The sequence below is a fragment of the Balaenoptera musculus genome, chromosome 17, assembly GCF_009873245.2.
Source record: "Balaenoptera musculus isolate JJ_BM4_2016_0621 chromosome 17, mBalMus1.pri.v3, whole genome shotgun sequence".
In the NCBI taxonomy this organism is placed as follows: domain Eukaryota; kingdom Metazoa; phylum Chordata; class Mammalia; order Artiodactyla; family Balaenopteridae; genus Balaenoptera; species Balaenoptera musculus.
Window position 1 is genome coordinate 19,271,251 of NC_045801.1, and position 15,000 is coordinate 19,286,250.

General features: G+C 40.9%; 1 protein-coding gene across 8 annotated transcripts in view; it reads right to left on the reverse strand.

Moving 5' to 3' along the window:
• DEPTOR (DEP domain containing MTOR interacting protein) overlaps window positions 1-15,000 on the reverse strand; it is a 151,258-nt gene that overhangs the window by 100,716 nt on the left and 35,542 nt on the right. For all 8 annotated transcript variants that reach the window (XR_005016984.1, XR_005016988.1, XR_005016986.1 and 5 more), the window contains exons 2-3: window positions 8,952-9,130; window positions 7,813-7,936 (exon numbers count right to left, since the gene is read on the reverse strand). Coding sequence is in view for 3 of the 8 variants with exons in the window: in XM_036829896.1 (XP_036685791.1) it covers window positions 7,813-7,936; window positions 8,952-9,130 (303 nt within the window). In the remaining 5 variants the exon portion in view is untranslated. The remainder of the gene's footprint in view (window positions 1-7,812; window positions 7,937-8,951; window positions 9,131-15,000) is intronic.

Below are 15,000 nucleotides of genomic sequence, written 5' to 3' on the forward strand. Positions count from 1 at the left end.
TATTTGCCAAAGGGAGAATCACATTTTTTATCTCATTGGTGTAGAATGAGGCTTTAATAAGAAAACACATGTAAAGGGCATGGTATCTAATAAGCATCAATAATGTCCTGTGGTTGCTCCTTTCATCAATATCATCAGCATCTTCAGGCCTCCTCCACTGTCCCCTCAACTCCTCTCACCATCTTTTCAAGAATGTCTGCATAAGGAACAGACCTGGAAGATAAAGATAATTTCTCCTTCTGGGTCAGAAAGCAGGTTTGCTTGAAGACCATTACAAAAGGTTCCTCGAGACTGGGGTTCCTCTTCTGTAACCCAACCCTGGCAGGTGTCATCTGCTCCTTCATTGTGCCGTTCTTTGGGAACTAAGCCTTGGAGGAACTGTCAAGAAAATGGTGATACTCTGGCTACTGCTGCTGCCGAGAGCAACGAATTGTTCTGTGTCCCCCAACCCAAGGGTCTCCTACCTGCATCCATGAAATGGTGGGAGGCAAACCTGTTAGCTCGCAAGTAAGATAAAATCTCAAGACTCTTTGACAGTTCTCAACACGAGTTACACAGTATCAAAAATCATGCCTTCTCACCCAGACTAAATAGTTGCAAAAGGTAACAACTTTTATTCTACTTACACTGCAATTTTAGGACACCCTTCAAATCATCCAAGAAGGAAACATTTACTCCAAGATTCCGTGAAACCGCTAATTAACTGGGAAGCACAAGCAAACTGTGAAAAGCTGTATATAACATATTAGAAAGTATTTTTATTACAGTTTGCAACATAATTAAGATATACTTTGAACATAAAACTTGAATCAATTTGCAGAACTCAGGATCCCGGTTTGGAAAGCACTTCTATACTGCAAATGCAATAAGACAGAGACAAAAACTTGGAGGCTTTTTTTTTTTTTTTTTTAACTCCAGCTCCATGTTTTCCAGGTTACACCAGCCATTAAGCCTCTTTCTAGCTCAGGTGCCCCATCTCTGCAATGGGATTAATTGTGCCTACCGGGTGTAACTCACAGAGTTGTACAGAGCGTCAAGCATGTTAATGGACAAGATGCTTTGTAAACTCTAAAAAGGCAAGACAAGGTACACCTCCGACTCCTGTTGCTTACATGAAAAGCAAGCTCTCTTTAGCTTTTTCGTGGTACCAGCTCAGCAGCTCGTAGCAATCACAGCATGTAGAATCCTTTGTTCATTCAACAAATATTTATTGTGCCAGCCTCTGGGAGGGAACAGGAAAAAGATCCCAGGGGTATATGGTAGAGAAACCTCTGATAAGATAAAACACACAAAAGGGCTTTTCCCCTTTGTATATAGTTCTCCCCTAATATTTCTCTCCAGTTCTATGGAATAGAGAATATAAAGGAAGCAGTGGGAGCTCAAAGAGATCTAATGGCACACAGGCACTTTAATTCTTCAACCAGGTATACACTCCTAAGCAGAATAAATAGACTGCTGGTGGCTGGAGAGAGAAACTCCTGCTAAAAAGAAAACTAAGACCCTTTGGATGAAAAACTAAACTAATGCCCTTATGAACCAGACCTAGAAGAGACTGAACTCCATATTAAGACTGTGTTAAATTAAAATTGAGAAGTCACGGGGGGAAGGGATAAATTAGGAGGTTGGGATTAACATATACACACTACTATATACAAAATAGATAATCAACAAGGACCTACTGTATAGCACAGGGAACTCTACTCAATATTCTGTAATAACCTATATGGGAAAAGAATCTGAAAAAGAATGGATGTATGTATATGTATAACTGAATCACTTTGTTGTACACCTGAAACTAACACAACATTGTAAGTCAACTATACCCCAATATAAAATAAAAAACAGATTTAAAAAATGAATAATAAAATTGAGAAGTCTCCTCTACATCTGAAGATGAAATCAAGGTTAGTTTACAATGTGCGTTTCAACTATTAGTTTTAGTAAGGATGGTCCAAATTGCACCTCAAACTCATATTCTCTTTTATAGCTACTTCTATTTATCAGTATATAGAGCACACGGTAATCCAGAGTTCAACTTTTTTCTTAAAGAGACCTATTGTGCCCACTGATGCAAAGATAATCAAGTTTTGTACTTTGAAAAATGCATCCGAAACACCTTCTACCATCCGAAGGCAACGTACACAGATTCAATGTTGTTCCTTAAAGTTACTGATGTTTTTTGTCCTTTCAAAGCTTTTACTGGAAAACTAAAAACCGCACTGTTTGAGAGCATGTGAGTTCTGTTCATGTGCTGTGTGTCTGGGGTATCTGTGCTCATGCAGAATTAACTGGGGAGCTGGAAGGCCCACCCGGGGAGATGCCGTGCCTTAGTCCCTGCACCTTCGGTCCACAACTGGCCACAGTGAAGGTCTGAGGAAGCCTGTTGATGAAAACGCCTTGTGCCCTGCGTGGGCTTAGATGAAGTCCTCAAAACAACAGAGTATGGGCACGGATCCAGGGGCAGACACCCTCTTTCTCAAACTCCCCTCAAGCTGGCAGCAGGGCATGACTCCTATTCTAGGGTAGGCCCTGTCCCATGTGCTTAAACTAATCAGTCCATTTCATCCCCACAAGTCCGTGAGGTTGACACAATCAGTATCTCCATTTACTACATGGGCAAATGCAGGCAAAGAGAGGGGAGGCCAGGCACAGACCCAGGATTCACAGCCAGGAAGCCTGGCTCCTGGGTCCTTAACTGTTATGCTAGGCTGTATCTTGAAATACTATCATAAAACAAGAAAAACAAATGTCGCTTATTTATATTATAATTTACTAGTCTAATAGCAGCAGCTCAGATTTCGTGGGCTCTCAACTCTATGCCAAGCACTGTACAGACTGGATTTCATTTAATCCTTCCAACAGCCCTTCCAAGTGGGTCCCCCACTTATCTCCATTTAAGACTACAGGTCAGAGAGGTTCAAAGCCTACTCAAGGTCACAGAGTGAGCAAGTTGTGAGGCTGGGATTGAAGACCAGGACTGTGCAACTCCAAAACCCACACCCTCTGCCACTTACTGTGAGAGAGAGGACTCATGTCACCAGCTCCCCTATAATGTTCCTCACACTGGGACAACTTGAAAAAGTCAGCTTCTGCTCCTTAACTAGCATTCGTTCGAGTACCTCTGAGTTAAGGTAACAGAAGTGACATAGACGCTAAAAGGCAACACACAGAGTCACTGACTTTTAGTCCTGAGACGCAGATTTGTCCTGCAAAATAGCAGACTGAGAAACATCACCAGGGGTTAGAAAGCCAAGGTGCCCCCAAAGCAGTACATCTCAGCAAAACCCCAGCCAGAAACCACCAAGTTTCACAAAGGCCTATAAATAACACAGAACAAACAAGCCAGAGGAGAGCAAAAAGGAAAGACTGACAATAGAACCAGGCCCTTAGGGCTGGGTGGGAGGCTGGGGAAAGCACGGCCTGCAGGTCTGTCACCCTGGGTTCAGGCGTCCCCTGTCCCCCTCGAGCTGTGGCACCAGGACGCAGAAGTGACTTAACTGCTCTGGATCCCAGATTCCCCTCCTTCTGGGACAATAACGTAATGCCCCATCTATATCATATAATTATTTACTATGTTATCACTATTATCATTACTGTTATTATTTACTACTCTATTATTACTCTGTTCAGGAGGTTCAGATAAACTAATCTAATGGCAGTGCTTTGAGAAGCTTAATGTACAAATAAAAGTCCCTGTTGTTTTTTTTACCATATTTACAGAACACCACATAGATTTACCATGAAGGAGAATCATTTTACTCCCCTTTTCCAACGTCTACTTTAAAATCCTGGAATATTTTCAGTAAATTTTTGTAGCAAATCTCATACCCAGATATTCACAAACTCCATGTTACATTTTTGAAGTAAACACTGGTTTCATTCATTTAATCTCCATTGAAGGCAACAGAAAAGATTTATTAATAGCCTAGTAACAATAAGTTTGGGCTCTAGGTTCAAATCCCAGCTGGTTTTTTGTTTTTTGTTTTTAAACGAATGAGGTGACCTTGGGTAAGAGATTGAACCTCTCCTTGCAACTTTTTTCTCATCCATAAAATGGGAACAATGAAAGCATCTAACTAGGGGTTGTTATGATGATTAAATAAAATAGATTAGTCAGGATGTCTGATATATAGCTAGCAATCAACAAATATTATCTATTGTTATTATCTTAAAAGGAAAACAACTAAAGGAATATATCTTTTGTAAGACCTTCTTTCACAAATATTAGAGATATCCTAAACAAGAGTTCCAGCTAAAATAATAAAGGGGAAAAAAGTCAATTCTAAGATAAACAAAGTCCTTGAAAAGATGAGCTATGAACAAAATCAGCTATTCATTTCTTAATGTTATTTTTTTAAAGTATCCAAGGCTTACAAAATAATAGTACATGCTGAGATTCATGGAAAAAATGGCCAGAGAAACAAGGAAAATGCATTAAAAAAATAGATAAGTGTATATACCAAACAAAATTGATCAAACAGGTAAACTGAACTATCAATTCCAAAGGCCCTAAAGTTTGTTCCATGCATGTTCTAGCAACCAAAAGTAGGGGCCAAGATTTGCGAGGTGGCAGTTAGGTCATGCAAGTTAAGTACTTATTAAATTACTTCTCCTAGTGCTAATTTTACAAGCAGTTTGAAGAAATAAATTTTCTTGGAATTGAGACACTGAACACTAATGACTAGAAAGCCAACTGCACACAGAAAAAGTACAGCAAAATTGATCAACTCGTCCAGGGATCAGAAAGTTTAGTCATCCTTTTCAGCAAATATTTACCATCTACAATTGGCAGGGAACATGTGAAACCATAAGAAATACAAAGAAGGATAAAGCAGTCCCTCCCCTTAAGTTTCTTAGTCTAATGTCGTAAACAAAACGAGATGAAAGTTTAACACAGTTCTTTCATGGGGTAAACACACAGTAGCAGCACCTAACTCAGTCTTAAGGGGACGCGGAAGGATTCTCAGAAAAGGTGATATTGAACACGAAGCCAGGAAGAGTCAGAGTGAGCCAGAGAAAGGGCTGAGTGTGGCAGGAAGAGTCTTCTAGACAGAGGGAACAGTACATGCAAAATGTACATCAGATCACCACTTTACCACTCCTTACTGTCTGATGGCCTCCCATCACACTTAAAATAACATTTTCGATATCATGGCGGTAAGGGCCCTTCACGATTTGGTCCCAACTCATCTCCTACTCTCCCCCTTACTTCCAGCCCTCTGGACACACTGGCCTCCTTGCTGTCCTAAACTACGCAGAGCGTATTCCCACCCGAAGCCTTTACCCTTGCTGTGTCCTCTGCCTTGGATGCTGTTCCACCAGACACACACAAGGCTCACTTTATTCAAATGCCACCTCTTCAGGGACGTCTTCCCTGTCCCCCCGTCTAAAATACCTCGTCGCCCTCAGTGAGTCTATTTCTCCTTCTATACTGAAAATCACCCATACTAAACTACATTCCTTTTCACGTGCTATCCCTTTAATGTCTTCCTCTTCAACTAGAATGCAAGGACTTCCCTGGTGGCACAGTGGTTAAGAATCCGCCTGCCAATGCAGGGGACATGGGTTCGATCCCTGGTCCGGGAAGATCCCACATGCCGCGGAGCAACTAAGCCCATGTGCCACAACTACGGAGGCCACATGCTGCAACTACTGAAGCCTGTGTGCCTAGAGCCCACGCTCCGCAACAAGAGAAGCCACCACAATGAAGAGAAGCCCGCGCGCCACAACAAAGAGTAGCCCCTGCTCGCTGCAACTAGAGAATGCCCACGCACAGCAACGAAGACCCAGTGCAGCAAACAACAACATACTAGAATGCAAGGTCCATGAGGGAAGAGGTATTGTCTATCTTTGGTCCAGGGCACATTTCCAGTATATAACTATAACTGTGCCTGGCAGGTGGTGAGGGCTCAATAAATATTTGTTGAATAATTAATGAATTAATAAATGCCCTGAAGGCAGAGAGGAGACTTGGATGGTCTAGAGACACAGTTTAGTGTGAATGGCACATAAGATGTAAGGGGAGAAGCAACGGAAGGTAGGGCTGGAGTTAGTATTTTCTAGAGGGTATGAACAACTTTTTTCAACTTTTCTTATCATATCCATCCTATTAGTAAGAATAGTTCTCTAGGGACTTCCCTGGCGGTCTAGTGGTTAAGACTTCGCCTTCCAATGCAAGGGGGTGTGGGTTCGATCCCTGGTCCGGGAGCTAAGATCCCACATGCCCTGGGGCCGAAAAACCAAAACAAAAAACAGAAGCAATATTGTAACAAATTCAATAAAGACTTTAAAAATGGCCCACATCAAAAAATCTTTAAAAAAAAAAAGAATAGTTCTCTATCAGACGTTTCAATTATTGCTAATCCCTGCTCCCATAAGGTGGTTACCCAGATCCCAAGAGATAATCTGTAGCTAGAGAGGGGTATTACAGAATCCCCTGGCTTCCTTCCATGGAAATGACATGTATGTTTTTGACAACATAAATTCTTATAGTTTGAAGAGACCATCAGGGTAATCTAAATACTTAACATCCGCTAGAATTTTCCAAAAGGAACTAAGAAAGTAAATGAAAGCAGCAACAAAACATATATACACACTCAAGCAAACAAACGGAGGTGTTGATGGATCCCTTCCATTCAAATTCATGTGAGTCAGGGAGATGAGGGATTTTCTATACTTTGATACAGAAAGCAAGGAATAAGAGAACTGGGAGAACTAGTACATATTGGGCATTAATTGGTTGGACGATGCCAGCTCCAGAAACCGAAGTGAACAGAACTGGGACAGAGGTAGAACACAGGACAGACAGAATCGAGGACAGTCATCAGTGTCATGTTAATATCTGAAATGGCTATCCTCCATGGGGTCTGACAACATAGCAGAGTTACTGAACCAACTATTTAAGTACTTGACACAGTTTATTCTTTTAATTCCCAGGACAGCACTAAACACCTTAGGAGGGAGGTGCTATCACCCACTCCCATGTCATAAAAGAGGACATTGAGGTTTACAAAGGTAAGGTAACAGGGCTAGAACTCAAACCCTCTCTGGCTCTTAACCATCCCCTATTTAATCTGACCACCCAGGTGCAGCTCCCTCAGGCACCATCCCACTTATAGAGTAGGCTCTTTTATGTTATAAATACATGTTTTGAAAGGCAGTCCGAGTTAAAGAAAGGGTGCCATTGCCCCTGCACTCCTTTCTCGAATGGTTGCCCTGAAAAAAACAAGGAAGGTAGGGTGAGAAAGGGACCACGGAAATAGCAGATCAGCTCAGAGACAAACCAACTGGGAGATTCAATGTCCACCAACCAAATACTCCTGGGCCACAGTATATTCATCTGTTACAAAGAGCTGAGAGATTATTCCTCTTTGACCACCCTGCTATCTGAAGTTCTCTCACTATGCATCTCTTGACCTGAACGTGAACTTCCCCTGTACTTGACACTGCTTCTCTAGCCATTTAAAAGACTAAACTTCTAAGTTAAATACTAGAAGATACTTGAAATACTTAAAAGAGAACTGGCAACTGCATCACTTGATGGCAAACATTCAGTGCCAACCTGCTGTGTTCACTTCTGGAGTTTTGTTAAATAGACTTAAATGTAGAAAATACTATTTAAACAAATTCTTTATTAAGAATCTTATGAAATCAACTCAATTTCTGGTAAAGAGAAAAGCAAGTGAGTGATAGAGTTTTCTCATATTAAAAGGAACAGTTATGTAACCATTCCACGTGGAAGAGCCAGGCTGAAGTCAAAATGATGAAAGATTGAAATAGGCCTGCTTCTCACTACAAGATTACAGAACTTACTTCTCATACAGCCTCTGTCCTCTCATGAAGGCCTTCACTTCGTTGTCCAATGGGAAGGTGCCGTCATCCTTTCTAAAGCGATAGAAGAGTTTGACATCCTTGAATTCCTTATGCTCATCACACACTGAAAGACAATATACACAGAGAGGCAAATAAGAAAAAAATACCTCTTATTTAATTACTCAAATGAAGGAAGATGCTAATTAAGATTTGTTTTATTACCTAATTTCTCAAGCACACTACTCTACGATTTAATACACAGTAAACTATTTAGCACAGTACCTGGCACAGAAAAGTGCTCAGTTTCATTAGCTGTCATCATCATCTGTTAAAAGAGTCACAAAATTCAATTCATCATTCGTTCTACAAACTCTTCTTGAGCATGTTATTGGGGTAGGCATCAGCCTCAAAGAATATGAAATCTAGCGAGATTATAAGAAATGCCGACATGTAATTAAAATATGGCGTGATCAGGCTATGAAAGAGCTGAGGAGATATTCAGTGGGAGCCCAAAGGAGCATCCAGTACCCCAGCTTCGGGGAATGTACACGTCTCTGAAGAGTTTGAATGTAAGTGGAGACCTGAAGAATGAGTAGAAAACAAGCAGAAATGCAGACAGAGGGCATTCCAGCCCAAGAGAATAACAGCATGCGAAGGTCTTGGCCAGGATTAGAGATTTCAAGGAGGCATGTTCATGAATGTTCACTGAACCACTGAGAGTAACAGCAAAAACTTGGAAACAACTTAAATGTCTATGAGTAGAATGGATAAAGGTGTGATGGCATACACTGCAGCGAAAATGAGCAAACAAGATACACTATCAACATGAGTGAATCCCACAAACAGCAAGTTGATCAAGTTGCAAAAGAATAAACATGCCTCTCTATAATGACTTAAAACATTTAAAACAGTATGTTACATTGCTAAGAGATGCATCTACAGAAAGGAAAAAATATAAACAAGTCCAAGGAAATAAACCCAAATCTGTCTTGGAAGAAGGAAGGGAATGTAATTGGGGAGAGGTATACAAGAGACAAAGTAAAATGTTTATTTCTTAAATGGGTGGGTTCATATCTGAAATAGAAGATATAGGCCTTTGTTTCGTCTCGAGTTACCTTGACTGTCGCCACCTCACTCACCGTGATGAATAATGCCCCGGTCTGCTAATTTCTGCATGAGTTTAATTGCCGTCTCTCTGTCAGAAGCCTCTTTGTGTTCAATCAGCCAGTCAATCAGTTCTTTCGCAACAAAACAGTTTGGGTAGGTTTTGAGATGATGTCGCCTATCTTTAATAACCTTTTCTTCATGCAGCCTGAGCCTGGAAAGAAAATTTGGCTATCAGTTGAGGAATTTTGATAACACATCATCATTAAGCCAATCCCAGAGAACAGCACAAAATGGAAGCCTGAGATGCATCACAGTGCCATCCAAATACCTTTATGTCAGTGGGTGATTTCCATACTGTCAGAGCCCAGAGGCCCCAGGAAGTGATTCCACCCACAGACCTAGAGATGATACAGGTAAAGGGGAGGGAAACCCAACCACGGACAACCTAGAACTCTCCTGTCACTCAGGAGACTGAGAAAAGCTTTCTCACCCCTACTCTGTCTCACTCCCTTCTCTCTCTCTCCACCAGCGGGCTTATGGTTTCAACCAACTAACGAACAAGATTCTAGAAACTTGCTGAAACGAGGTACTTCCTCTTCATCATGGACTGCTCAGGATCCACCATATTTGAATTCACTCGGTCACATAACAAATATGAATGAGTGTCTACCACCTGCCCATCAGGCACTTCCAAGCATTAGAGACATACGTCGGAAAATGGGCAAGATCCTTGCCCTTGCTGGCCTCGTTTTCCTAGAGGCAACAGGTAATCCTTTTGTGAGGCTCTTTACATAGATTAAATCACCTAATGCTCAAAACAACCTCATTAGAAGTCATTATTACTCTCTCCATTTTTTTTTTTTAACAGCAAAGAGAACTGAGGCCTCAGAGAGATTAGGTGACTTGTCACACAGCTAACAAGTAGTGAAAGTGAGATTTGAACCCCGATGGTCTCACTTTAGAGTCTGGCTTTCCAACTGCCACATCATGTTGCCTCTCGCTAGGGAGGGATAACTGAAGAATCCAGAAGAGATGGATAAAAGCTGTTGGACAAATATAACTTATTTACAGGCTGCCGGATTATCCTGGAGAAAAGTAGTTGACACAGAGTCTTCCTTGGCTCTCTTCAGAACCCAGTGACTTTTTTCCAAAAGAGTCTTAAACCTGCCTTTAAAAGAAAAAGTTTCTTCCATTTGTCTTCCTTTCTTTTATCAGCCTTACGTTTACTTTTTAATTCTCAAGGGAAGGATTGAATTGGGTGAAACAGGAGGTAAGTTTTCTTCCTATTCAACCCACGTGACTCTTATGCTTCTTACCTCATCATCTCAATGTTGCTGAGAAATGGGATTGACTGAGTAAATCACACAGTAACCACGTGACCTGGGCAAGTGACTTAATGCCTCTTTTTTCCTCTGTAAAATGGAGGCAACTATGCCTACCCTGTCCTTGGCGATGTTGAGATTTGGGGCATAATGTCTGTTAAGCACCAGCAACCCAGTACAGTACCTGACACATAACAGGTCCCATCCACCTTTCTTCCATTTCCTAAGGAAGGAACTAGGTCCTACTCCGGCCTGTATCTTGAACAGAGTGCACTGAATGGAATTTAATGGGTTTTGATAGCCCAAGGGTTGTGATTATGAGTTGGGAGCATACTGGGCTGGAACTGAGGCCTAGATGCTCTTCCTTGCTAGACCACTGTTATAGGCTGAACTGGGTTCCTCTGAAATTCATATGTTGAGGCCCTAATCCCTGGTATTTCAGAATGTGACTGTATTGGAGATAGGCTCTTTTAAAAGGTAATTACATTAAAATGAGGTCATTAGGGTAGGCCCTCATCCAATAGGAGTAGTGTCCTTATAAGAAGTGGAGATTGGGCTTCCCTGGTGGCACAGTGGTTGAGAATCCGCCTGCCAATGCAGGGGACACGGGTTCGAGCCCTGGTCCGGGAAGATCCCACATGCTGCGGAGCAACTAAGCCCGTGCGCCACAACTACTGAGCCCACGCACCGCAACTACTGAAGCCTGTGCACCTACAGCCCGTGCTCCGCAACAAGAGAAGCCACTACAATGAGAAGCCCGCTCGCCGCAACTAGAGAAAGCCTGTGTGCATCAATGAAGACCCAACACACCCAAAAATAAAATAAATAAATAAATTTTTTTTAAAAAGATAAAAACAATGAACATCTTAAAAAAAAAGAAGTGGAGATTAGGACACAGACATGCGGAGGGAAGATCATGTGAAGACAGGAGGAAGGCGCCGTCTACAAAGCAAGGAGAGAGGCCTCAGAAAAACCAATCCTGCCAACACCTTGATCTCAGATTTTTAGCCTCCAGAACTGTGAGAAAGTAAATTTCTGTTGTTTAAGCCACTCAGTCAGTGATACTTGGTTATGGGAGCCTGAGCTAAGACAACCACCAATTGCCAAAGAGGCTCCTGAGCGGTCTGGGGATGAAGGGCCCAGCTGGGGGAAGGGAGAGGAGAAGAGAGATGAGAGTCCTTACAGATATAAACTGCATAGAAAGAAAAGAACCATTTTAATGCAGTTGCTACTGTATGCTCAGTATCGTACAGGGACACAGGGCTTGGCTCTCATCTCGACACTGCCAGTAATTCCAGATGACCAAACTTCTGAGCGTCAGCATCTGCACCGGTAAAACGAGGGTAATGGTGTCTACCCTGATTACCTCGTCACACTGTCACAAAGCTCATTAGTAAGAATAAAGATAGCTTCTGGGGGCTCCAGTCACCCTGGCCCATGGCTACATCACTTGAATCTGCCTCCATGGTCAAATTGCCTCTACCTCTTTTGTGTATTCTCCTCTCCTGTCTGTCTCAACCCTCCTTCTGCCTTTCTGCTGTAAGGACACTTGTCATTGGATTTAGGGTTCCCCTGGATAATCCAGGATTAACACATCTCAGGATCTTCAAATAAACCACATCTGCAAAAGATTCCTTTTCCAACTAAGAAGGCATTCATGGATTCCAAGGATTTGCCCTAGATAGCTTTCGGGCTGCGGGAGGCCTTTCTCGACCAACCACAACTTCCCATAGATATGGGCTCTCAGCTAATTACCCTGAAAATAAGGCTTTCTTGTTAAAACAATTTTTAAGTAAGACCTGATGGGATGACTAACATGGATGCAAAGTAAGAGGAAGAGAAATCTTTATTCAAGATTTGATTCCATGAGGATAAATATTATGTCTATAGCATACTCAAAATGGATGGGCAGAGGAAAGGTAGCTCTCCTCTGACCATGCTTCCCATGGTGTAAGTAGATTTATACCCATTTAAGAGATTTATACCTATTTATTTATACTTATTTTACACCTATTTATTTGTACCTATCATTTATTTATACTTATTTAAGATATTTTTACCTATGTTTAAGAGAATTGCTTAAGGTCAGTGTCACTGTACCACAAGTAACAAGCTAACACCTAGAGATGTCATTTGTACCACCTTCTTTGAAACATCTTACTTTTCTACAAAATGATATTCACACCAAATTTGTTATAAGCTTGTGACAGAAAAACGACTAGGATATTCTTAAGTGTGCTATTTCTATAAATATATTGGTCTCTGCTATTCAGCATGCCGATATGAAGTGATGAATGCCTGCAGGCTAATTTTTTGGTAAATAAATAGTTAAAATGTATCTTTCTTCTGACATAGAATAGTAATAAGAGTTAGAAGCATATGTACATACATATATATATATATAGTTTTATTTAGGTATGGTTTCTAGAGCTGCAGTTTTTGGTAAACTATGATTAAATATTCATCTTAGGTCAATTAAGAGAAGACTGGCAAAAAGGTTATTTTACAATAAGTGCCACGTTTCCTTCCATTTAAGTATATTCCTCTGTTGTCTTTCTTATCTCATTTCAACCAATGTCCCCTTCCTCTCTATTTGCCTCCTTGGCCCCATGATATTTGCTCTTGTTGTTGTTCTTCCTACCTGGAATGTCCTTACCCCAAATATTTGCAGAGTCTGGTCTCTTCTATCCTTCAAGTCTTTGCTCAGATGACACATCTTCAATGATCCCCTATTTAACACTGCAAATTTTCCATCATTGGAACACGTTTTCCCCTTTTATTATATTAATTTTTCTCCGTAGCATTTAATATTTTGCAATGCAGTACAAAATATAATTTATTGTCCATATCTCTCCACTAAAGGGTCTCTTTTTGGAGGCAAAGGGCTTTTTTGTTTCTTGTTAAGACCCCTGAAATTTTGTAAACACTTGGAACACACCTAGCACTTGGTAGGTTCTCAATAAATATACGTTGAATAAATTTACGAAAAATAAAAAAAAAAAAAAAGAATAAAGATAGCATTTGAGCCCTTACTATGTGCCAGGCACAGTTTTGACTGCTTTTTGGCATTAACTGTCATGACAATTCCCCGAGGCTGGTAATATTAAAGCCACAAATGATACCAAAGTAGAGGTGTAATTATTAATAAAAAAAAAAATAAATGAGCCCTAATTAAAAAAAAAAAAAAAAACACATTCACATCGGTGTGCTAAAGTCATCACATGAATCCCTCTAATTAATTCAGTGACAAAGACACTGAGTAATTTGTTTAACATGCTCCAAGTGGCAGAATGCAAAACATTAATTCTTAGACGGGATGTCTGTCAGGAATCTAAGAATAATGAAGACCAATTTATTTAGAAATTGAAATGTGCAATAAGCTACCATATAATTTGGTGGAGGAGGAATATGTTATGAGCCAAGAGACAAGTTTCAGCTCCTGTAAATTTTCCAACTTAAAAAAAAAATGTATTAGGTAATGTTTAACTTTAATTACTACAGAACAGAACCTTTCAGTTACTATCCTGTCAACCCTGAGCTTGGTGCTAATTCTTAAGCATACTTGATTCCCTCTGATTCCCACCCTGCACAGTAAGAAGCTCTGGTCACTACCCCTGCAGCCACACAAGGACCTGGTGTATTTCCATGTTTAGAAAACTGAGCAGAAATATGATGGAGGGGAAAGAACTTTGAATCTGGGAGGTAGCATGGAACTTGATCTTTTTAGACATGTTACCAGGGGTTAAAAATGTTCAATAACTGTGCTTACCATCTGTTTTTCTTTGATAGTCAGAGACACAGAATTCTAAACATGAGCACTAAAAATTATATATTCCAGAAAAGCTATCCCAATAAAGAGGTAAGAATTTTCATACTCTAAATAACCAAGTGTTTTGACTAGCACTGTGGGTACTTAATAAATATTTGGTGAACAAATAAATACACAGGGGCACTAAGAGAAATGACACCCCTTTCTAAAAGGTAGGGAGGCTTCTCACTAAAAAAGTGGGAGTTCCCACCCCACAACTTAGTAAACATCTAATATCATGGAATTCATCTTTTGTAAAATAACTATTTATATGCTTTCACTTCTAGGGCAATCGATTTCCAAAGTTTTAATCCCTGTTGTGTGAATGTAAATGTGGTTTGTTTGTTTGTTTGTTTATTTTGGCTGCGCTGTGTGGCTTGTGGGATCTTAGTTTCCCGACCAGGGACTCAGCAGTGAAAGCGTGGAGTCCTAACCACTGGACCACCAGGGAATTCCTATGTATATGTGTGTTTTTTTTAAAAAAAAAGCATTTCCGTTTATTTGAACTCAAGTTACTGCTTACAAATTTCCACAACATTTAATACACTAATATGCATGGAGATCACCAAGAAGGACAGGCAATATTTCAAAGTCTTGTGGAAAAACAGAAATTTTGTGTAGTTGAACCTCTCATGGAATAGCATTCTCTAGAAAGACTCTGTAAGAACTGAACTGGGGCTGAAAGCCATACTTTTAAACATGGTGTGTTGCCTGGACACGTCAGTCGGTCACCTTGTCTGCCATGCTCAACAGCCCCTTCGATTCAAAACTGCCTTCCACACCTTACCCACACCAGGCAGGGTTCAAACACCCCGTGCCTGTTCTCTTTGCACAGGGCGGCGCCTGCCTGGAAGAGCCCTTGACTTACAGAGGCCCCTGCACACGCCCACCAGCAGTTCAATGAGGGCACCAAGGCCACAAGATTCTACCCAGTTCAAGTGACAGTAATTA